The 25,461-nt window shown below is 39.0% G+C and overlaps 1 protein-coding gene across 8 annotated transcripts in view; it reads left to right on the forward strand.

Annotated features, from left to right (window-relative positions):
• PTPRM (protein tyrosine phosphatase receptor type M) overlaps window positions 1-25,461 on the forward strand; it is a 771,793-nt gene that overhangs the window by 318,091 nt on the left and 428,241 nt on the right. For all 8 annotated transcript variants that reach the window (XM_070629469.1, XM_070629471.1, XM_070629470.1 and 5 more), the window contains exons 4-5: window positions 2,628-2,706; window positions 18,621-18,736. In XM_070629469.1, coding sequence (XP_070485570.1) covers window positions 2,628-2,706; window positions 18,621-18,736 — 195 coding nt within the window. The remainder of the gene's footprint in view (window positions 1-2,627; window positions 2,707-18,620; window positions 18,737-25,461) is intronic.

The following is a 25,461-nucleotide window of genomic DNA, read 5'->3' on the forward strand; positions in this document are numbered from 1 at the left end:
ATTGCACAAACATAAATAATGCAGTCCTGGGGTTGAAGTGTTTCTTCAGGCAGTGTATAGTAGTGAAAACATCATGACATTTCAATCAAAAAGACCGGGTTTTTAAGTTACGTCTACGGTAGACTCATTGCACTTTGTATCTAAATCTCTTCATTCTTAAATCTGACATCATCAGAGAATTTTCACATGAACTAATAAATAAGATAATGGAGCGATATCTTCCCAGTGTTTGTAACATGTAATGTGCTTAGTAAAAGGTAACTTAGAATTATTTTTTTAAATTGAAATGTTTATGGAGATAATTGTGAAGTCAGATGCAGTAGTAAGAAATAATACAGATTCCTGTGTACATGTAACCCAGTTTCCTCCAATGGTAATGTTTTGCAAATCTGAAGTATAATATCACAACCAGCATATCGACATTATTAAAATCTACCGAGCTTTTTCAGTTTTCCTGTTTTACTTGTACTTGTGCATGCATGTGTGTGTGTGTGTATGTTTAGTTCCACACAGTTTTTTTCACTTTTTTATTGTGTTAAAATACAAATAACAAAAAATTTCTTATCTTACCCATGTTTAAGTGTACACTTCAGTGGTATTGGTTACATTCACGTTGTTGTGCACCCTTCACCATCACACATCTCCAGAACTCTTTTCGTCTTGTAAAACTGAACTCTCTACTCATTAAACCATAGTTCCCTGTACACCCCTCCCCCAGCCCCTGGCACCACCATTCTACTTGCTTTCGCTATGAATTTGACCACTCTAGGTACCTCATATAAGGGAGATCACACAGTATTTGCCCTTCTGTGACTAGCTTATTTTGCTTAGCATAATGTCCTCCAAGTTCATCCAGGTTGTGGCATGTGTCAAAATTTCCTACCTTTTTGAGGCTGAATAATATTCCATTGTATATATAGACCACATTTTACTTATCCACTCATCCATCGATGGGCTCTTGGGTTGCTTCCATATTTTAGCTGATGTGATTAACACTCTAAGCTATACAGTTTTAATACTAATACCTGAGTAGGTTCGTGCATCCACCACCACAGTGAAGATTTTAACAGTTCCACCATCACAAGGATCGCTTGTGTTGTCTTTTTATAACTACACCCATCTCCCCCTGTCCCCTCTCCTTCCATCTTTAATCTCTGGCAACCCCAATCTGTCCTCCATTTCTGAAATTTTAACATTACACTATGTTACATAAATGCGTTGTATAGTATGAAGTCTTTTGTGATTGGCTTTTCACTCAGCATGATTCTCTGGAGATTCATCCAAGTTGTTGGGTCTATCACTAGCTAGTTCCTTTGTATTGCTGAGGAGTATTCCATGCTATACAGGTACCACAATTTGTTTAATCATTTACCATTTGAATGACATCTGGACTGTTTCCAGTTTTTGGCTAATATGAATAAAGCTTCTCTAAACATTCGCTTGCAGGTTTTTATGTGACTGAAAATTTTCATTCTTCCAAGAGTGCAATTGCCGTGTTGTGTTTTAAGACTTATCATCTTCGTATGGCATGAGCTGTGGTCTCCCTGCTGATAGAGTTTCCTGCTATATGTAAATAGAGGTTAAAGTAATGTCATGTGAACCTTTTTAGTAATTGCCTGACAACAGACACTTTTAGACAATCATATTAGGAAAATTGATAATATTCTTACTAGTTCATCTTTCTCCTTTAACCTCAATTTCTCTGAGTGGCTCCACCATCTCAAAAATGCCAGTCCTATGAGAACCTCAGAGCATGTTGCTCTTCTTTTCTTACCCTGCTTCTCCTATGATCAAGCAGTTGCTAAAGCCCTCTTGATTTCACCACTGCAGAGATTTTTGTATCATTCTTTTCTTAATTCAAACCTCTGCCATCTGAATTTCAGTTAGCATAGTTTCTTCTCTATTTTATCAATACGATGTTCTTCTTGAAATCTCTGCCCTATGAGTAGAGCCTCTATAACCTGGCCACAGTTGACCTTTATTGCTGTAGGTCCCAATTCTGCTCTTCATGGCCGTGGTCCTGTCTACCTTGGGGCCTTTGCACATGCCCCAGAAGGAGCCTTACCCTCTTCACACTGTTAGCTCATTCCCATTCAGCTATTGGCTCAAATGTCACCTCCTCATGGGATGTCCTCTTGGTGTATGTTCTTCTAGTACCGTGTACTTCTCCTTCATGGCACTTATGGTAGCTTTTTAATTTTAGTTTTATAAAACCTAGGGCCACACATGGTCAGTCTGGACATAGAGTCTCTTCAAAGGAGCTGGCCAGAAAATATGTTCTCATAAAGCAATTTCAATCCCAACATTGCCCCTGGTAAATGACTTTAAGCCTCTGTCTTCCAAATATCTGATCCTAACCATGGTAGACCCCTTCCTGGGTGAGTCCTTGAGGCAAGGGCGCTGTCTGACCCACCCATTCCCACTATCCTTCCTGGAAACTGGGGTTGGGTCTGCTTCTCTTTGTAGTCTTAGGACCTGGAACACTGACTGGCAGATATTAAGTGCTCCATTAATGTTTGTCGGAAACACCAATGAATGAGTGAAACTACGTGTCTTATATATAGGAGGCATTTGGTAAAAGTCTGACAAAAATGAGGGAATAATGTAAATCTTTTTTAATTTTCTAGGTGATTTTTGAAGTTATAACTTCTGGACATCAAGGCTACCTCGCTATCGATGAAGTGAAGGTGTTAGGACATCCATGTAGTAAGTTGCCTCAACTTTTAAACATTTCGGTACATTGTTGGGGGCACCTTTCCGCTACAGGTTTAAAGTAGGTGCTCACACCTGGGGAAACAAGTCCTGCTGAGAGAGTCCCCTGACAAGTCCCAGGGCATTGCTTTGCCCACCTGGATGTCAAACACACGTGTTTCATGTGGAACGTCACTGTGTGTACCTAAGTGTCTTTAACATGAACACCAGGAATGGGGACTAGTGGGATGCTTTGGTGTGCTCAGACAGCCTCGCAAACATCTTTGGATTTCCTTTATAAACAGTATCACAATGTTGAACATTGAGGATCTGTGCATTTTTTTCCTATAGCCAGTATGTTTCTGGCATAGTTTGAAGCAGTATAGCCCCAAACAGGTGGGGATCTGTTGAATATAAGAAATCTACCCAAACCACCTGGGGACCCCAGAAATGGCCTGTTTTCATCTTTCCAAACTTAGTACAGTCATGCGCTGCATAACGACGTGTTGGTCAATGACGGATCACACATACCATGGTGGTCCCATAAGATCAGTACCATAGAGCCTAGGTGTGTAGTGGGCTGTACCATGTAGGTTTGTGTGAGTAACTCTATGATGTTCATAGGACAATGAAGTCGCCTAACGGTGCCTTTCTCAGAACACGTCCCCGTTGTTAAGTGAGGCATGACTGTACTTTTAAAAAGTCCAGTGGGTGATAAACTAAGCCTTTTCTTGTTACCACCCAGTAGGAACAACTATTAACAGCTTGTCATTTGCATCTGAACCTTTGTTCTTAAATCAATAAAATATTGCAGATTGCCAGTCCCGTTTCTCCCCCACCTTCCCAGGGGCCACCACAGTGGTGACTTGCTTTTGCTCCTCTCCGTCTATGAGTTTCTGTCCACAAGCAGCAGAAACAGACATAGCTGATTTAAGCAGAAAAGCTTTGTGTTAAAAGGGAATTGGCTGGCAAATAGAACCACTCGGAATGTCAGTGATCTTGGCTCATGTAATGAGCAGGAACTGAAAGGGAGGCTCTGCAGCCGGAACCACAGTGGCTGCTGTGCCAGAGGGGCCATCCGTGAGGACATAGGTGCTGGAGCCTGCTCCTCTGGCCAGCTGACCCGTTCAGGGTGACCCTTGCCACCAGTACCTGGATGTTCGTCACTGTCTCTATGCCTTCGCACGCTCAGCCTTAGGCTCAGACTCCCAAGTGGGATTGTCAGTGTGGGCAAGCTAGACTTGAGCTCATCTCCCTACTATCAACCAGGGTGATTTAAGAAAGCAAGCTGTGGCTTTTTCAACTTCTGTCGTGGAAGCCAAGACTAGACTTTTACCAAAAAACACACAGTGGGGAATTTCCCAGCCCAGAACAGGGCTCTGAGAGCTTGAACCACCAAAACACTGCAAGTGTGTGTGTGTGCATGTGTTTGTGTGCAAGTGTCCATGCATGTATGCACACTGTTTCCCCTAATCACTGTGTATTCGTAGAAAGTGAGAGAGTAATGTTTGCCTTTTGCAAATTCTAATGAATGGTATTCAACTATACACATTACTCTGTATTCTTTGTTCCCCCCACTTAGCATTACATTTTTTAGATCAGTCCGTGATGCTCTATCATATCAATATACTACATTTTATTTTTCTATTCTTCTATGAACGTTTAGTTTTTCCTCCACTTTTTCTCTTTGACAAACATTGCTGCAATGAACACCACGTGTGTGCCTCTGGGTGCAGTGTTTGAGAGCCTCAGCAGGGCAAATCCTAGAAGCAGAATTGCTGAGATGCAGGGTAGAAACATTTTTGCTTTTCTAGATACTGCCAAATTGCTATGAAAAGTGTCTGAACCGGTTTATAGTCCCACCAGCAATGCACGGAGGTTTTATTTTCCCTACATCCTTGCCCAAAATTGATATTGTCAGACTTTAAATCTTTGACCATCTGAGGTATGGCAGCCTGCTTTATTTTTAGGGTCCCTGGCATTAAAGAGAAAACTCGCTAGTTCATACATTCCTGGATCTCTGCTGATGGTCCCTACCCAAATTCACGAGAGAGTGGTTGTATGTACAAGGATATTAGAAATGTAAACACTTGCAGGATTGTCTCTGCGTTTATTGCACGAATGACTAGATCATGCGAGCACTCGCTGAAGTAGTTATAGAGAATCCCGGCCTGTTGTCATCTGAGGAGGGTGTCTTCATGCGCTAGTCAGATTCCATCCGGAGGTCTTTATCTGGTGCTCGGAGCTTGCCACAACCCTGGAGTTCAAGCATGGCAGTCATCTTGTTCATACTAAGGCGGATGTTACTTTTGTGGCATGTTCCTTTTGCCTTTTCTTCTGTCACCAAGACCCGCAAGTTCAAGAAGAATTTCTCCCCCTTTATTCTGAAAAGTCAGGAAACGGACAGTGCTGTAATTGGAACAGCAGGCAAATTTGGGATGCGGAATATAATTACCTGAGTTGGAACTTGGCCACACCTTTGGAGTAATAGCCTCAGGCTTGGAAAAGTGCCATGGGATCTTCTAATGTGCATAAATGTTCCCAGCCTCTGAGTCACCTTGTATCAGAGGTAAAAAATCAGACGGTAGTACTGCATCCCTACTCTCTCCTGGGCGCTCCCTGTTTCTCAGAGCAAACCTCACCACAAGGTAGATGGCATTGCTGCCTGGGTGCAGATGCAGTGGCCGTGCCAACTTTGCTTGGGGCTTTTTTGTTCTTGGTTCCTTCTTCTGTATCTGGCGAACAAGAGTTCCCGAAGTGTGGCCCTCCCATGCCACAGCATGAGTCAGTGCCTTCAGTAAGACATAAAGACTTAAGGCTTGTCCTTCTATCAGAGCCTTCCTGAACACGTCTCCTGCAGTTTTGCTCATTCCTTCCAAGCCCGGCTGCCCGGGCCATAGAGACAGTGATTAAGTTTCTCCTTTGGAGAGGAGAGTACCCATGCTAATACCTAATTGGCTTTGCAAACTGCAGTTAGGAGACACAGAATTGCAAAACAGGCTCTGTATTCAGGTGATGTATGATACAATGGCATTTTGAACTGTAAGCTTTAAATGCTTTTGATGATAGCCTTTTTGTAGTTATTTTTTCCTGAATCTTTAAGTTTATGGGGAAAACATGCAAATAAAGACTTTAAAGAAGGCAATAGTTTGATCTTAAAATGGAAAGCTTTACGGTAATATTTTGAGGGATTTTCCTGTCAAGATTTCTAAATAATAATCAATTTCTTTGAAATTTTGATGTTCGTTAAATTTAAATCATAAAGGAGGTAACTGTTTCCTATCCAAAACTATGCTTTCCAAAAAGATGCAAAAGTGCTGAACTTTCTTGCTTCACTCTGAAGGCTCCTGTTTGGATTCATATAGGTTTATGAGTAGGCATTAGAACAGTTTTTTAAAAGTAGCTGTTCTGTTAAGAGTATACAGTTACTCCTAAAATTGATTTTAATGTAGTGACAAGATGCAGTATCAGCTTGAAATGTGGAGATGACTGTGCAGAGTCAGCAGTTTTCTGGCTTAAGACCATTTCTAATGGACATCAATAATTTTGTATTTGGTATGCTCACTAAAAATATATTTTGAATTTTCTTCAATAATCCTAGGAGAAACTGAAGAAGCATATTATCAGCTTCATAATGTTGTCTCCTGTTTTTAAGGAGGTTATAAGCTATGCATATATGGCTATTTCTATCATTACCTTGTGGTGTTGATATATATTTTTATATCTTATAAGTCATGCAGAATTTTAACAGGTTTATTAAGATATAATTCACATATCATACAATTCACCCATTTAAAGTGTATTTTAATATATTGACAGAGTTGTGTAACATTTCCATAGTCAATTTTAGAACATTTTCATTACCCCAAAAAGAAACTCTGTCCCCATTAACAGTCATTCTCCATTTCCCCTGGACCACAGCCCCAGCTCTAGGCAACCACTAATCTACTTTCTGTCTCTGTAGATTTGCTTGCTCTGCATATTTCATTTAAATATAATCATACAATTTGTGATCCTTTCTGTCTAGCTTCTTTCACTTAGCATAACATTTCACGGTTCATCATGTTGTAGAGTGCATCAATACTTCATTCTTTCTAAAGCCAGGTCATATTCCATTGTATGATATACCACATTCTTTTTTATTCATTCATCAATTGATGGACATGACTTTTTTCCAGCTTTTGGCTATTGTGGATGATGATGCTATGAACATTTATGTACAGGCTTTTGTGTGTACATTTGTTTTCAGTTCTCTTGGACGTGTACTTAAGAGAACTGCTGGGTCACATGGTAACTCTATGTTTACCATTTTGAGAAACTGTGAAATTCTTTTTCAAATTGGCTGCGCCGTTTTACATTCTGAAAAGCAGTATAGGAGGGTTCCAATTTCTCCATATTCTTGCCACTATTTGTTACTGTCTCTTTTGATCATAGCCATCCTAGTGGGTTTGAAGTAGTATCTCTGTGGTTTTGATTCCCTAAGGACTGATAATGTTGAACTTCTTTTCATGGGTTTATTGGCCACTTGTATCCCTTTTTTGGAGAAATGACTATTCTAATCCTTTCCTCATTTTTAACTGAGTTATTTATATTTTTATTAGTGAATTATAAGAGGGTTTTTTGTATATCTGGATACAAGTCCCTTATCAGATATATAATTTAAAAATATTTTCCTCTACTCTGTGGGTTAGTTTTTCATTTTTTTGATAACATTGTTTGCAGCACAAAGTTTTTACTTTTGATGAAGTCCAATTTTCTATTTTTTTCTTTTGTCACTTGTGTGCCATTTGTGTCATTTGCTGCTATATCTGAGAATGCTTTCCCTAATGCAAGATCATAAGGTTTTAACACTATGACTTCTTCTAGAGTTTTATGGTTTCAACTCTTACATATAGGTCTATGATCTATTTTGAGTTAATATTTGTATATTATATAAGGAAGTGGTGTAACCATTCTTTCTGCATATGGATATCCAATGATTCACGCACCATTTGGTGATAGACTATTCTTTCCCCATTGAATTGTCTTGGCATCTTTGTCAAAAATCAATTGACTGTGAATATAAAGATTTATTTCTGAACTCCCAGTTCTGTTCTGTTGATCTATATGTCTGTCCTTCTGCCAGCACCTTAGTGTCTTGACTGCCGTAATTTTCTAGTAAGTTTTGAAATGGGGATCTGTGAATCCTCTAATATTGTTCTTCTTTTTTCAATATTGTTTTGTCTGTTCTGGGTCTTGCATTTCCGTATAAATATTAGGATAAATTTATCAATTTTAGCCAGAAAGGCAGCTGAGATTCTGATGGGGATTGCATTGAATCCATAGATCACTTTGGGTGCAGGTTATTGCCATCTTAACAATATTAGGTGTTCTGATCCATGAACATGGGATGTCTTTCCCTTTATTGGAGTCTTTTAAAATTTCCTTCAATAGTGTTTACAGTGTTCAGGGTACAAGTTTTGTACAGATGTTAAAGAATATGAGGTAAGTATAGGAAACGAAGGGAAACTCAGCAAGACATGTTTGTCCAAATTCTTCTCTGTGTCCTTTTACCTTTGGACTAAGGAAGTTCTTTCCCCTGGTGTAGGGAGGACACCTCTCACATGAGGGTTTTATTACTGTTTCAGGGGAGAAGAGTCAGAGTCGGGGAAGGTCGGAGTGACCTTCTTACTTCTACTGTTTTCTCAAACTCCTTCAGCGTAAAATATTCAGTATGCCACAGTGCCATATTTTGGGGTAGCCTTTCCTGAACTCCATCATCTATTGGATTGTTATGTGGGTTTTTTTTCTTTTATCTTATCTTTTATTAGTGAGGTGTATTATATTGATTGATTTTTGGATGTTAAGTCAACTTGGCATTCCTAGGATAAATTCCACTTGATTATGGTGAATAACATTTTTAATATGTTGTCATATTACACATTAATTTTCACATATGATTCCTTGAATTCTGAAATCTAAAATTACAGAGTATCATGCCCGATTATTTTTCTGCCAATTTAAAAACACACTAATATAATGTAAAACATTAGAAGAAAAACCTTATAACCCCATGTGCCACATATTGGATAAATTGAATACAAAATCCAAGACTATTCTGTATTACTGCTTAGCAATACGAAATAAGTCAACAGTTTCTTTAAACATTTAAGAAACACTGAGTTCATAATATGGCGTCCTAGGTTCAAAATTATTCTTATTTTATAAAACAAAATTAATTTTTTCACTCACTAATTTATTTGCATACCCAACATTGCTTGCCTGCTTCCAAATTTAGATTTTTTATGAAGACATTAAACAGTGTGATTAAAATAAGAATAACAGTGATAAATAAAAAGAATTATTTTCTGAATCATGTTCTGTTGAATAAAGACAGATCTACATGCTTTGGTTCAGAGATGCACAAGACTTAGAGCTGACATTTCATTTTAAACTTGTAGGAGCTTACCTTAGAACTTTCTCCAAAAAAATATTATTCTTCTTCAAGATATAGGAAGTTATTTGTATATAGTGCCTAGCTTCTTTTTCTATGATAAGAATGTTGGATCTATTTTTCTACTTGAAAAATTATCCCATTAAGAAACATTCTTAACTTTCAAGCAAAACAAAAATAGTTTTGTTCTGAAACATATTAAGAGCAAAGCTTCCTGCTTCTATCACAAGAGTTACTTGGCCTCTTTGGCCCTGTAGCCTCATTCATATCATGGGGATAATAATAATAATGCTTTCTCATAGGGTAAATTTAGGGACTAAATGAGATGATGTACATAAAGAACTTAGAACAGTGCTTAGCATAATGTAAGAGCTCAATAAATGTGAGCTGTTATCATTATTATCAGGCACTCCATCCTGATAGGCCCACTAGAATGAGTTAGCTGCAGATTGTAACCGTACTTAGCTAAATTGATTGATTTCTTAGATGGGGGTAATTTAGCAGTGTTCATTTTAAAATTAAAAAAAATTTTGAAAAAGTGGGTGGTACCAGGCTGTTCTTTTCGGCAGAAGTTGACTTCCATATATGTGATAATATGCTATGCAAATAAACAGAAACACTGACTGTTTACTCTGGCAGTTGGGCATGCCTCTAGTTCATTTCAAGCTATGCCATTACATTAACATGTAAATGAAATTGAAAAGGGGTTAGGACACAGTCCTCTTTTGTCCTACTTCAATTTGCACTTTGATCTCTAAAATTACTGTTCTCTAATTTCGTTGTTAGTGTTTTGATGCAGGCTTTGAAGAATCAATAATAGGAAACATCTACAAAAAGATTTGTATCTTGGTCAGTGATAATTCCTGGCTTTGGGATCAAAAGGCTGATTTGAAATCAATTAATACCTCCAAATCTCTATTCTTTTAAAAAGTGTTTTCTTTGTAAGAAGCAACAGAATATGGCAGAGATGAGAAAATAGGAGAGTTATACTAGAAAACCTGTTTGATATTCATGGAAGATACTTAGTTTTTAGAACTACTGCAGAATTTAGAAGAAAGCTGGCATAGCATTTCGAAAGGGTATCCAGGAGCCAAGTGGGCCTATAAATTTGGAGAGAGAGAGAGAATTTTTCTTTTTGAATATGGGATAGGATTGAAATTTTTCGCTCTAACAGTGCTCTACCTGGTGTTACAATTAAGGTAGTTTGGCAAGGTTCAGAGCATACAGCTCAGCATGGGATCGAAATTTTCCTGGCTATAGAGCTCTTTTTCTTGGGATCTTTTCCAGTTTCCAGTGATAGATTAGTTATTTTAAATAGTAATGAATATTTTTGAGGCTAAGTACCAGGCACACAGAATGCCTTCCTAGAATTATCTTTTTTAATCATCATCCCAACCCTATGAGATAGGTATATTTTTAATCCCTATTTTGCAAATTAAAAAAAAAAATCCACTGAGGCTTGGGTTTAAGAACTTCTGCTTCTAATAAGGGGCTGAAGTATTGATACTTGAACACACATGTGCTGAAATCCAAATCTTAAAATAGTATCAGCTGAAAACTACTTCTCAACTGAAAACAATTCCAGGACTTACAGCACTAGACAGGGAGAATCCAGGCGTCTTAAAACTTTGGAAAGATTATATAGGCCTTTAACATGTATTGAAAAAACTTATAAATGCCATTAGTAGAAATTTTGACTTCTATGTTCTTGGAGGAAACTGATCTGGAAAATAAGATTCCACAGTCTCTTTGTCTTGCCCTGGTGGATGAGTTACTATCTTCCATTCCGGTTGTTTAATTATCTTTCATTTGAAAAGGATAATTTGCTTATAAAAGCCTTTATGTTTAATACGTTTGTATGTCTTCATCTGGTTTCCATTTGAGGTGTGGCTTTATTATATTAACCAGGTTATTTTTCTCTGGCAGTCTTTTTCTCAACCAAGCAACACTATTTCCCAAACCAAAGATAGTCAATCTGTTCCACAGAAGGGCCCTCCCAAAATACAATTTGAACAGAGGTATAAATTGCTTAGATCCTTAAGGTCACTGTGCAAGTAAAATATGCAGTGGCAGTCTTTGAGAAAGCCATATTGAAGATCACAACCATTCTAAAGAAGTGATAACTTTTATCCTGTGCAACGTGTCTTTATTAAGAATGGGGGTAAACAAAGAAAGACTATCACACAATCATTTCTCTGGCCTCCAAATTGAAAATATCCTGACAGGCAACCCCCTGGAGACAGTAAGGATTAGCAGATTGCATTGATAAATGAGTTTTACTGTGTCTTTCTCTTTGGTTCAGGTACCCATTGCTAGAAACAAGGCCCTTAGGAAAGCAGTTTTCCCAGGGGCAGACTTCCTATGGATGAACAAACCTATAGCAGAACCAGTAACAATCCCAACATTCAAATTATTTATTATTATTAAGTTAGCTGATAGAGCAGAGTACATGTTTTTCATAAAGTTTCTCCAGAAAGATTACAGAAATTAATAATTAGTATTTTCGAGGGGGTGATGAAAAGAGCACTCTTATGTACCCTGCTGGTAGAAATGCAAATGGTTTTGCACTTTAAGGAAAACAGATTGGCAATTTGTGTCAAAAATCTTTTAAAAATTCATTGTTTTTGTCTTAGCAATTCAATTTCTAAAAACTTGTCCTAAAGAAAAACCAAAAAGTCTACATGAGGATTGAATTATGAAAATTCTTATCTTGGCATTATGTATAAGAAACTCAAATGTTTGACAGTAGGGGAATGTTCCAGTAAACTTCTGTATGTCCATGTGATGTCTATGAGGATTTCTCATCCTTGACACTAGTGACATTTTGGGCCAGGTGATTCTTTTTTGTGAGGGCTGTCTTGTGCATTGTAGGATGTTTAACAGCATCTTTGGCCTTTGTCCACCAGACACCAGTAGTACCCCCACCTTCCTCACCCCTGTTGTGATAACCAAAAATGTCTCCAGACATTGTCAGATGTCCCCTGGGGGATGACATTGCCCCTGACTGATAACAACTGATGTATATTAGGCAGATTTTCAAATAGTTTAAGATAAATATTTGAAAAGGAAGATGCTGATCATATCTTGTTAGTTTGAAAAAAAAAAAAAGTGCATAGTTGCCACAAAGATGTCGAAGGATACCAGTAGACCAAGATAGAGGATGTAAAGTTTCTTTAATGGCAAAGAATTGCTCTGAAAGTGCTATGCGGAGCCAGAAAATCCCACCAGACCTCTCAGAGCAGCCTGTGAATAGCATAGCCACCCATAATATGCCCACATGAGAAAGGATTCTGCCAGGTGCTGGAAGCTTTCTTTTTTTGGTTCCAATAGGAATTTTTTTTACCTTCATTCCCCTCCCTTCCCCATCCCTACCCCATTTTCAGCTGTTCTCATGATTTGGCTTTTCATTAGCCTCCCTACCTAGTGCAAATAAATTGTCTATGTGAACATTCCTGAGTTCACTATGAAGCTAGATGAGTCAAAGTAACTTCCCAGCCTGCCTCAGGTGGCCCAAGCTATAGGTCAGCATACTATGTATCTCCTCAACAGGTTACAGGATGCTTTCCATTTTTAAAAAAATTAACTGTGCAGAAATGCATGTGTATTTCAAAAGTTGCTTCTTAGAGATAAATTTATATATGATTAAAAACTTAAGTACTTCTGTATTTTTAATGTTTATTACTGAAAATATTTTCCAAAAGTTAAGTATAAATTACTTAAATCACAAATCTTAGGAAAAACAATTAAATTGATTTCAGATATCTTGGAGATCTTTTATTGTACTAGTCATATTAGTAGGAGGAACATGTAAAATGAAGATAGTCTAGAGAGTTGTTTCAGGAGGCCATTCAAATTTTGGGGAAAATAAATTTTATTATTTCTCAGACAGTTCAGAAACATGCTATAATATCTTTTAAAGAAAAGAAAACTATGTGGATAACCCCCCCTTGCTCTTCCAAAATAACTCACCTGACATGCTTGATAAGGAATGAACTTAAAAAATTCAAAGTTTGAAATTCATTTTCTGTAAATGATTTTAGTCCATGGGAAGCTTATTCTTGATGTTCCAAACTATAAATGTATTTTAGCTTTCCCCCTGTGCCACTCAGAAAATGTGGAAGCCTTTGAAGGGCTGCAAATCTCTTTCTAATGAAATGATTATAGCAGGAAGGGAAAAGTTACTATAGGAAAGAAAACCTTTCCTGTGTTTCTGCATCTACAGGAGGAAGGGTGCATGCAGTGTTCTGCTGTTCCCAGAATACCTTGATGGACCCTTCTGATTGAGAAAAGTTAAGAGAACTCAGTAGCAGTGCATAAGAGACTTTAAGAATTTTGGCAGCCTTGGGAGGTGGGGAGGGAGAAACAGGAGGAAGAAGAAGAAGGAGTCATAGGTGGGTACAGGTTAAGAAGCCAAGGCCTAAAACTTACTTGAGTAGCACATGGAGATTTTTGCAATGGAGTTTTAGGGAATACCTTTAAGTTTTAGTAGCTTAACTATGCAAGGATATATCAGAGGTGATACTCAAAATATTTAGCAACCTTCCAGCACAGGCTCAGAACTGACCCTGGGCTTAACCAAGCAGGTGAAACTGCAGAATAGCAGCCTCAGGTATAACACCCATGTAACCCAAGAAATGAAAGATGATTACACACCCAAACACCTTGTGTTAGAGACCCAACTTATTATAGTGACCTGAGTAAGAGGCGAGCAGAATTAGAAGGCCATGAGATGGACAGGAGATGGAAATGTTAGCGAGACATCCTGCTATCTGAGTGTGTGGCATAATTTAAGTCTTGAACAACCCACAGGAATATGAAAGTGGTCAATGTATGCAGGAGACAGCTTGGGAGATTTAAGTTTTCTCAAAGGAGCCAAGTTCTAAATTATCCTTAGTAAAGTCATGCCAACAAGAAAGGAAGCAGGGAGCCAGCCCTGATGGCCTAGTGGTTAAAGTTCAGTGCTCTCGCCACTTTGGCGGCCCAGGTTCATTTCCTGGTCACAGAACCACACCACTCGTCTGTCAGTTGCCATCCTGTGGCAGTGGCTCACATAGAAGAATTAGACCAACTTACAGCTAGGATATACAACTATGTACTGGGGTTTTGGGGAGGAAAAAAATAAGGAAGATTGGCAACAGATGTTAGCTCAGGGGGACTCTTTCCCTGCCAAGACAAAAAAAAGTATCAAGGAAGAACAGTGGCCTCAAAACCAAGACCAGGCAGAACTTCCCACCCAAGAGGCACCTTCCAAAGAAGCCTGGAATTCTAGCCCAGCTTCAGAGATGATGTTCATTCTAAATGTGTCTCAAACATAAGCTTCATTGTGGTTTAACTGTGGATGCAAGAGGTGTCCCCAAAGAGGGGACAGAGGATGCAGCCCCCATACCCAAAGATAGCCAAGGAGAAAGCAAACAAGGACCCATCACCACAGGCGGTGCCAAGGCAATGGGGGGAGGTGACAAGGGCTCTTAGGGGCTAAGACTTGAACGAACCCCCTGAGAGCTGGCAACAGTCAGTAGGACAGCAGCCACAAATGGGAGGCCCAGGCTACCCACCTTTCTGCCCAGCCAGCTGCAAATTCTACCTCTACAAATGGTTCCCTCAGTAGCCAGCTCATACATGTTCTATAAGCCTAAGTGTTAGAAAACCCTTCATTACCTTTAGGGAAACATGCCTCCCCATTGTTTCTGCATACCGGGTCCAAATTTCAGTCAGCTGTCATTCTCAGTTGCCCCTAACCTTCACCTGTGCCCCAGTTTTTCCTCCACTAGACTCAAGGGTCTGCTTTTTAAAAACCTGTTCTTCATAGGACAACAGTTCCCCAGAGTATTTGTCACCCTCTGACCATACCTGGCTTGTCAGCTTTCATCTTGTTGTGACTCCACCAGTGGACTCTGTCTCCAGGAGAGGCTGACCAATGCAGGGTATAGTGGCTGTTCTTTTCCTTGGTCTGGATGCCCTTTGTCTGGAGTGCAGTGTGATGTCAGGTGTGACTTTGGAGTGCCTATCTGCCCTTGTGGAGGCACACAGTTGACAGAAGTGGCTCCAAGGCTCCTGATAATTGAGAACTTACCTTGTAGCTGACAGGAGTATAGCCCGGTGAGACTTTCACATGTTCCTTGTTTCTAAGAGCCTCAGAAATGCTACTTTCTGCTTTGTTGTGTTTTTTAGTGAGAGCCTTTTGGATCTGGCTTGAGGAGTTCTTGCTCTGAGTTGTTGACTGGCTGGTGGTAGAAGACATCACCAGGGAGCACAAACACTCTGCAAGGGAAGTGAACCAAGGTCTAATTCTGAGACAAATCTTTAGTTAGGGGAGGAGCCCAATGAAGAATAAACAAAAGGAAAAGTGATGGAAGATGACTTTGAAAGTAGAATTTGGAAGTTTTTTTGGAAGTTTTGAAACAAGATCAGTGTGGCTGAAAGCATTTCTTGTTGCTGGGAGACAGTCAGGAAGAGAAAAGAATGAAGGTTGTTGGGCCAATTGGGGGCTAGTTGGTGATCTGAGGACAATGGTTCCATAGAGGGGCGGAGCCTGTGACGGTGAGTGACTGGGAGATCCCTTGAACAAGGGAACCACCAATGGCTCAGGATGGTTGATAGGAAATGGACCTAGCGGTTCCTTAAGGAATCAGCAATGCAGGGTAGTATGTGTGTGTGTGTGTGTGTGTGTGTGTCTGTGTCTGTCTGTCTGTGTGTCTGTGTGTCCTGAAAGGTTGCAGAGCATAAACCTCTCTGATCAGCTACCTTAGAATTCCTGTGAAGTAGCTAAAATATGTTGTACAAATACACTGGTGAACAGAGGAGTTTTCACTTCCCTTGTTTTTCTTTTTTCTAATGATATGTACATAGTGTAGTTCAATGTCCAGGTGGCTAGGGGTAATGTGCTTAGAATTATTTTACAGGGGAGAAAAAACAGTTGAAAACATTTCCAATTGATGACATATATACTATAATGGACATATTGTGTTGGATTAGAAGAGGCATACTCAATTTTGCTTCAGTTTCTTTGACAAGAAAACAGCTTTTCGGCTTCCAATGTAGTCCTACTAATTTAGCCAAATCTCAAATTCTTAATGATCTCTGTTAATGTTGGGGACCTCTCGTCTAGGTAGATCTAAAATAATAATTTGTATAAATCTTTTTATGGTAAAATTTTGTTCATTTGTATCAGAGGTGAAGTGGGAGAGCAGAATTCTAAAGAAGTTGAAATTGCAAGTAAACAATTTTCAAGGATATGTGTGGTTTTATTTTAAATAATAGGAGCTCGATTTAATTATGATACTGAGTGTCTACCATGTGGGAATCATTAATATCAAGTGCTATTTATTGCACATAAAAGTGATTAAGACAGCAGTGAGGGTCATCCCAACAATCCCAACAAGGAGCGTCATCCCAATCACTGTAGTATATCAGATAGAGGATATGTGATGCTGGAAGGGTCTACCAACAAGATAAGAGAATCCATGGAAGCTTCATGGAAAGAATCGCATTTGAGAAGGGCCTTGAAAGAATCTAGAATGCCCACAGTCAGACAGAGAGCCACTTGCAGTGGGATGGGCGCACGGGAAGGCAGACTGCGGGCGGCGAGTCTTGCAGAGGCCATATGCAGTAGTGGGCCATGCTGGCCTTTGAAATTGGCTAGACCAGAGTTTACACTCTGGGCCTGACACTTACTAGCCAAATACCCACAAGTTCTCCCATCTGTAAAATGGAAAAAACACCTACCTCACAGAACATTTGTGAGTATTCAAGGGAAAAGTTTCTAGCATATAAATGCTCAAAAAATGTGACATTTTTCCATTTTCTAAAAACAATGGGTCTTTCAGCTTTTTGGGAATAGAAAGTAGAGGAGAAATTTGATTTATGGAGTTTTTACAGAGATTGTTAAAAACCATAGACTCATGTTCTTCTTGACCATGGGTCATTTGATTATGTTAATGAAAAATAGTTCATTGGGTTTTAAATTAATATATTAATATTAGAAAAAATGACCCATAGTTAGACTGCTTTTTTGGAAGTTTTTTAGGACATTTTGCATGCTAAGCATCTTGAATACATTGTCTGAATTATTAGTGGTCTCCAAATTAGTAGTGGGGTTTTCCTGTGTGTTATTGATATTAAAATGCATTTTTCTTTGTTGTGGGGTAGTAACCCCTTCCATTCCTAATTATGTCCTACACAGGCTAATATCAATGTTCGTTTATCATCTTTGGGTACCCAGTCATGGGGCAGTGTTCTTTGGAAGAGTCTAGACATGGCCTAAAGACATGTTGGATATGGGCAAAAGCTGGCAAGGCATATAAACTTATTCTTGTTTTTGTCCAGATTTATCCATCCCTCCCAGAAAATACTATCATCCTGTTCTCTTCCTTTTCTACCCCCTAACCACCCCCCAGCCCTTGCTACTCTTTCATTCTGTCACTGTTGTGATAAGAGAATTTTTCCCTAAAAGTAGAAATTATCACAAAATGTAGTTCTTGACCTGTCATTCCAGTTCCCTGACACATGTTTTTAGTGTGCTGCAGAAATCGCTCTGTGCTTCTCAGACCAGGTAGAATTATCCTTTATTTATACAACTGTCCCCTATGGACAATGTATGTTACGAGACTTAATGCCGTTAAGCATTTGGAATCATTCTTTCTTCTTAAATTGGAAATAAGAATCAGCAAAAACTGCCATGCTCTGGCAATCCCAGCATAATTTCAGAGTCTGTCTATAGGGACAGTATTTGTGGTAGCTGGGAAATATTACACAAGTAATGCTGCATACCAATTAGTTGTATTAAAATATATATTACCCACAGCTCTGTACTTGGCTTAAAAAGTTTCCTTGACAACATCATTTAACTTCTTACTGTTCTTTTCATGTTGCTAGTATAAATATCTAATATGTTTTTGTTCAAAACATCAATTAGGCTCCAGTGTAATCTTTATTAATACAGATCTGTTATTACAAGAAGACTGCTGAGCTATGATAATTTACACAGCAGGAACAATAAAATATCTTCTTCTTGTTTGGTTCTATCCCAGAATGCTTGATTTTTTAGTCTTTTACAGAGCACACCAAATCTTTCCATAATATCTTTTACAATCATAATGAAATCTTTAAAGTCTTTATAAGCAAAAGCTTTATTTTCTTCAAAGGTAAACAAACTGAAAGCCCTGAAATTACAAATAGATTAAAAAAGACACATATTAGTTACAGATCTTCTTCTTCTTTTTTTTTTTTTTGGTAGGACGACTGGCCCTGAGCTAATGTCTGTTGCCAGTCTTCCTCTTTTTGCTTGAGGAAGATTGTCACTGAGCTAACGTCTGTGCCAGTCTTCCTCTATTTTGTATGTGGGACGCCACCACAGCATGGTTTGGTGAGTGATGTCTAGGTCTGTGCCTGGGATCCAAACCCGTGAAACCTGGGCCTCCAAAGTGGAGCATGTGATCTTAACCACTACGCCACTGGGCTCCACTTTTAACATTTTCAATTCTTTTTCTCCATGTAGCCAGAACTCCCCACTTCCTGCGGATTCAGAATGTGGAAGTCAATGCCGGCCAGTTTGCCACCTTCCAGTGCAGTGCCATCGGCAGGACTGTGGCAGGCGACAGGCTCTGGTTACAGGTACAGTGACTCATTTTCACCAGTTCAGCCAGTGCAGTGGGAGGAATAGATGGCCCCTGGGGAGGGGCGCAGAGAAGTGAGGCAGCGTCAGCTTGCTAATGGAAGATTGATGCTATGAGAAGTTTTCCTGGTTCCCTTCCTTCTTCATTAATAAGTGGCCAGATTACTAAAAGTTCTGGATAAGCTAATAATGGACCTGGTTCTGAATTTCTGTTTTTCCCTTTACTTCTGCTTAGTCATCTTGCTTTGAAGATCTGGTTGTCAAATTACTTTTACAGCAGAATATTAAAGTCCAAAATATAGTCCCCTTCCCTGCTGCTCCTCTAGAGAAAAATCCAAAGAATCTCACACACACACGCATGCACGCAAGTTTATAGCCTTTTTGTAATTCAAATTTCCACAGCACTACACCTAAACTTAGAAATTAATAACACATCTTTTACTTTTGATCATTCAAGTAGACAGTTTTTAGTGTAATCCTCATTCGTGCAACTTGTTTCACAATCTTTCAAATTCCACCATCTGAATATAGCCATGGTCTCAGAATTCTGACAGAGTGAGTGGGATTAAGAGACCGGTCCCCTCTAACCAGAGCACCACCCCATTCTTTAGGCTCTAGGTTTCATTTTTCCCCCGTAGTAGTCTCCAATTTTATTCTTCTTTCTCTTTTTCTTTCTTTCTTTTCCTTCCTTCTTTCCTTTCTTTTTTATTAAGGGATAGTTGACATATAACATTATATTAGTTTCAGTTGTACAACGTAATGATTCAATACAGTTGTTTCTTCCTTTTTTGTGTGTGAGGAAGATTGGCCCTGAGCTAACATCTGTTGCCAGTCTTCCTCTTTTTGCTCGAGGAAGATTGTCCCTGGGCTAACTTCTGTGCCAGTCTTCCTCTATTTTATGTGGGATGCTGCCACAGCTTGGCTTGATGAGTGGGGCTAGATCTGTACCTGGGATCCAAACCTGTGAACCCTGGGCCACTGAAGTGGATGGAGCGCACGAACTTAACCACTATGCCACTGAGCTGGCCTTCCCCCCACTTGTTGTTTCTTCCTTTAAGCATTAGTCTGCAGGCTGCTCATCCTTCACCTTGATTAGTGTTGAATTCCCCCCGCTTTCCTTACAGATCCTATGGTTGGTTTTAGTTTGGGCTTGGTTTGATTGTTTGCTTATTTTAGTTTGCTGCTGAGCTGCTTCATGTTTTAACCCTCTGTATATACTATTCCACCCCACATGGTGTCCATTTCATGCATGTTGACTTTTCCTCTGTCGGGGTGACCTCTCCCCCTCCTATCACACCTTCTTCTGCAGTGTAATAATGATTGTCATGTGTCACATTTGCATGACACTATAATTTTCAAATCCCTATCCCTTTTAATCATCATTACTGAAATAAATGATCATTTTTATTTCTTTATTTCTTGGTAGAATGGGAGACAGCCAGATGGACGATCCCAAGATTAGTCACCAATATGTTGACAAATGGGGACTATATTCTGGAGGTGGCTTCTCAAATACTGGTTGGGTCTTGTGCACATGATTCTCTACCCTCCTACCTTAATGTCACTGTCTTTTTTCATATCCTACTGTCCCTGTTAGAGACTCCCCTAGCTAGCAGGGAGGAATGCATACAGAGGCCTGAAATTGTGTGTATCAAGTTTATCTTTATTGTTTCCTTCTCTAAGTTTTGCAGTCTCCACTTTAAGAGCTTTTTGCAGCGTGTGAAAACTGAGCTGAGCCTTGGTCTTCAGTATTCAACATTTTTGTCCCTTTTGTCCCACTTTCCAGTTATTTTAAATTCTTGATGTTACAGATTCAGAATTATTTTCTTAGTTAGTGGTTGTTTGGTATTAAACGTGGTCAAGATTGCCTATCTCTGGTGGTAATTAATGATGAGACAGACTCTTTTTCATTGACATTTTTCACAATGCACCAACTACCTTTTAATAATGAAACTATCCTTGCCATCTTTGATTTATCTCTAGAAATCTTAATTTTTCACATAAAAATATTCTTTTCTCCTGATATTTGTGTTATTGTTACTTGAGAGAATACAATAAAGTCTACGCTCTTGCCTCAACAAAGTCTTAGATATGCCCAAGAATCTGCAGGCAAGTTGAGGACACAATTTGCTTCTTTTGTTTTTGTAAATATCCTGGACTTCGGATGCTCCTGCTCAAACTTGAGCATGTCCTTGCGGGTTGGGGATCTTTAACTGCATCCTATTGCAAAGTGGGAGACTTTGTTTTGAAGAGAATCTGTCATGTTGTAAGAAGAAAGCCGACTACTGTTTTGAAAAAAAGGGTCTAAGTGCAGAGTTCTTAGCCCTAACTCCACTATAGAATCATTTGGAGTGTTTTAAAAAATATCTGGTCTACACTCAGATTCTCACTTACTTGGTCTAATTGGTGGGGTGGGGCCCACCATTCAGAATTTTGTTCAAAACTCCCCAGGTAATTACAACACGCCTGGAAAGCACTGTGCTGAAGCCAGGTGCAACACGTTGTCCACGTCAGGAAGGAAAGGCAAATATCAGATACAGCCGTTCCCTGTATTCAGTGGCCCTGCTGTGACTCTCATGTTGAATTTCTCATGTAGCAGGTCTCTCTTCTTTTGGTTCTGTGGAAGTTGGTCACAGTGTTGATACATTGTTTTACAGTCAGTCCATTAGTGCCTCTCTTTGTCTGTGACCAAGTCCTTTCTCACCCTTCTTCGCAGAGGTGACTGCATGTTGCCCCACAGCTTTCCACGAGGGCCGGCACGAAGAGGGTGATAAAGATAGAACTGCCGAGACTTTGAAATTCCAAGTGAAACTTAGACTCCATGTGCTATTTGGTTTGTGGGTCTTTGTGATATTAGGATAATTTTACTGTTAAATGATTTATTTCCTCTAGTTGGATAGGCATTTGTGGGGAGATATTTATTTTATTATTAGTTGATGAAATAAGACTGTGTCCTTCACTTTCAAGGATGGTTTCTATTAACCTGTATTTGTGGGGAGTCATTTCCAGAAGCGAGGAGGATTCTCGGCAGGTGATGGTTCCACAGAGCCCACCTGCCCTCTGTCTGTGCCCTTTGCCTCCGGCTGTTCTTCAGAAGTTGTGAGGAGAAGCAAACCTGGAGTCCTGGACCAGGTCTCTGTAGTCTAGAAGCATGAGTATGGACCTTCTTCTTTATTACTCTAATGCCATGACAGCTTCAAAAGTGCTTTTCCACATATAAGATGCATTTGGATCCTCAGAATAATTCTGAGATCCAGGCAGAAAACTGGAAAAAAAATTTTGTCATTTTTGTTATTGTTTGAATCTTCCCAACTCAGGATTTAGAAATTAGTAATACGTCTTTTATTTGGAGAACATCAGTGTTTTGAGTATAATCAATTATAACAATTTGTGTTGCCTTTGTTACAGTCTTTGAGTTCTACCACAGGCATTTTGCACAGCTTCATGGGTGTATCCTATGGTCTTGTACTTCTTTAATAGATGAGGAGTTTGAGGTGTGGGATTGTCCCAGGTCACAAAGGTAATGGCATAGTCGGGAGAGTACACCCCTTTTCTCTCCATTTACTTCACTGCTGACTAACTCCATTATCACTTGTGCCTTCTCAGAGCCTGAGCTAGGTGCATAGACAGTATGCATTTACCACTTTGTTAAAGAATTTGGTTGTGACCGACATTACATGATCAACATCAAGGAGCCATCCTCACCATAGGAAGAAATGTTCACATGTATTACATGTACATATTGATCCACCTTCATGAAAAATGGCCAATTGTTTGATTGTTTAAAATGTGGATTAAATATGATCACTGTCAGAGTCTTTCACAAAAACATAACACAAATAAATCTGATGATGACACTAATGAAGAAATGTTTATGATTAACAGGTGCGTCCCATCTGCTTACACTTTCTCCATCTGATCTGTAGGCCACACAGGTTATTGCCAGGGCGGGATCGGTGTTTCTAGAGTATAGAACAACAAAATAAAGCACAGTTCATAAGCATCAACTATTACAGCTGCAAAGTACTTATAATACCCTCCAATGTAAGTAGGATGACAGCATCTATAAACCTCTTTGTATGTACTACAAAACTGCTATGCCCTGAATTTGTGAAGATCCTTGCTATATGCTATCAGATATGGCAGTCTATGCACACAACATAGACTGTAACCATGGGAGCTACTCAAATGAAACGTATTTGTAAAATCATTCAAGCACCCAAAACATGACCATACTTCCTGTTATTATCAACTTTCCAAACACTTGTGGAGCCTACATTTTGAAAATATATCAGAATATGTATGTAGGTAAGAACTGAGAAGAGAAAATGGAATTTTAGATATTGTTCTTTTTATTCTTATGTATTATTTGCTGATGGGCAATATATTTTTTATGCATTGACCCTTTAAGCTGTGTATGATTGTATTAAAATTACTATTCTTTCGTATTTTAAATTTTATTTTCCTATATTGAGAATTATTCTCTGTTGAGTATTAATATTTATAATACCTACTTCAGCTTTTCAATAAATAAAGACGATCACCAAAGCTAGCAGTAAAGTTCGTAAATCTGAAGATGGTTTGTGCATATTGTTTTTCAGGGAACGTGGGCCACCTTGCCCTCTTCTCCTGCCTCTGGGGCAGCTTGGGCATTTTTGTGATTTCTGCTCTTTAATTCATTTTGGATACATTGCAGACACTTCTCCATTCCTTGTTCTTCTTACTCAGTGCCTTAGTCTGCTCAGGCTGCTATAACAAACTAGCATAGACTGGGTGGCTCAACAACAACATTTCTCATAGTTCCGGAGGCTGGAAGTCTAAGATCAGGGTGCCAGAACATCCAGATCCTTGGCAAGGACTAGCTCCCTGGTTGCAGACTGTTGTCTTCTTGCTTCATCTTCACATGCATCCTCTGATTTCTTTGTCCCTTGTAAGAGCCCTAATTCTACTAACAGGGGCTCCACTCTCATGACTTCATCTAAACCTAATCATCTCCCAAAGCTCCCACCGCCAAATACCATCACATTGGGGATTAGGTTTCTGCACATGAATTTTGGGGAGACACATCCGTTCATTCTATAGCACTCAGCTAGCATATCAGACTCAGAAGTGGGTAGGAAATGAAAACGTTTCAGCCAAATGGCAGAAAGCAAGGAGACAGTGGAGATGCCTTTTCAACAGCAGAGGACTGGCAGCTTTGATCAAGCCGGGCCCTGACATGTGCATGTTGGGTGAATAGCAGCTGGTGAAGGAAACCTGGAAAAATGTTTTTCTCTTGGCAGCTCTTAGAGGCCCCTATCATTTTTAAGTGGCTCACTTTTTAGAATCACAAAATTATGTAACTTCTGTATTTGGAGCAATCTTCAAATCAAATAAAATCCTCATTTTATTAATGAGAAAATAGAAGGCCAGGAAAGGTAGGAAACTTTAACGTAGTCATGTATTCAATTATTTTGATATTTATTAAAGATAACTCCATTTTGGTAGGGAAAGTCAATTGGTATGTAAAAATACTTTTTCTTTATAAATAGTGAATTTTGTCACTTGGACATTTGTCTTCACTGAGTAGCCTTGTATTTCAAATCATATCAGCCTTTCAACCAAATATTCTCAGATTTACTGCGATGGTAACCTCTGTTAACTTTAGAAAGATCATAGCATAAGATAATTGTTTCGCTCCTAGCAAAGAGAGCTTGGTGTTTATTAGAAGTAAGGCACAGAACAGCATTTTAAAATTTCATAACATGCATCAATTCACAGAGATACAAAAGGAAATCGGGTGGTATTACTATGAAGTACTCTGTTAAAAACACTGCTTGCAACCCAGCCCCCAGAAGAGTACCTGCCACGTAACAAATGCTCAGTGAGTAGCTACTCAGGGTGCTCAGCTTACTGCCTGCCCAAACAAATCACGTGTCTTCTCCAGGTGAATCTCAAGGCCCAAGAGTTGGACCAGGAACAGAGGCACAAAGAGGTAGTCACGAACTCTGTCCTTCTAGAGTGTGTGTTTTAGGCCCATGGCTCCTCTCCAGAGGGATGGTCTTTGATGAGAGGAGGGACATTCAGAGCCTGGTGGTGTCTGTTTTGATGTTTCCTAATATATAGCAAATATTGTGTGAAGTTAGAGAAATTCTAGAAGCAAGTGTGGTCAATATATCGTCTTTCCTAAACCTTGATTTCTTGTATCCTTTCCCTAGGCATTTTTATGCTCTGTTGTAAAATTTTGTTCTCTAACTCTACCATTTAAAAAAATTTCTTGCCATGGGACCTCAGTTAAAGGTAATAGAAATATACCTCTATTAAGGATCATCCATCTGAGTGCTCACCAGGGCAACAGACCTGTGTCATCGTAACTAATGAATGAAACCCACCTCATTCTTTTTTTTTGTATGGAAATTTTTGTATTAATTAAATATATGCTCTTAATTTGGGAAGCTTGATTTTCTAAAAATAATATTCACTTGGAATTAAAACTATTTTTACTTAGCCAAGAGATCTTTTTTTCTGAGAGTTTGATATATAATCCACTTAACAGGATATGAGCTACCCAATTGTGAAAAAAGTATTTGTCACCAGCCTAATAAACTACTTGTATTCCTTTTCTGAGCTCAGATAATTTTAGACCTTTTTTGGGAGAAAAAGGTAAATCTTGAAATTTTTGTAACTTATAAAGTGATTCTCTTATATTATAAGAATAGCTCCTCTGACTTACTATAGAATTTAG

This window comes from Equus przewalskii, chromosome 7, assembly GCF_037783145.1.
Source record: "Equus przewalskii isolate Varuska chromosome 7, EquPr2, whole genome shotgun sequence".
NCBI classification, from domain to species: Eukaryota; Metazoa; Chordata; class Mammalia; order Perissodactyla; family Equidae; genus Equus; species Equus przewalskii.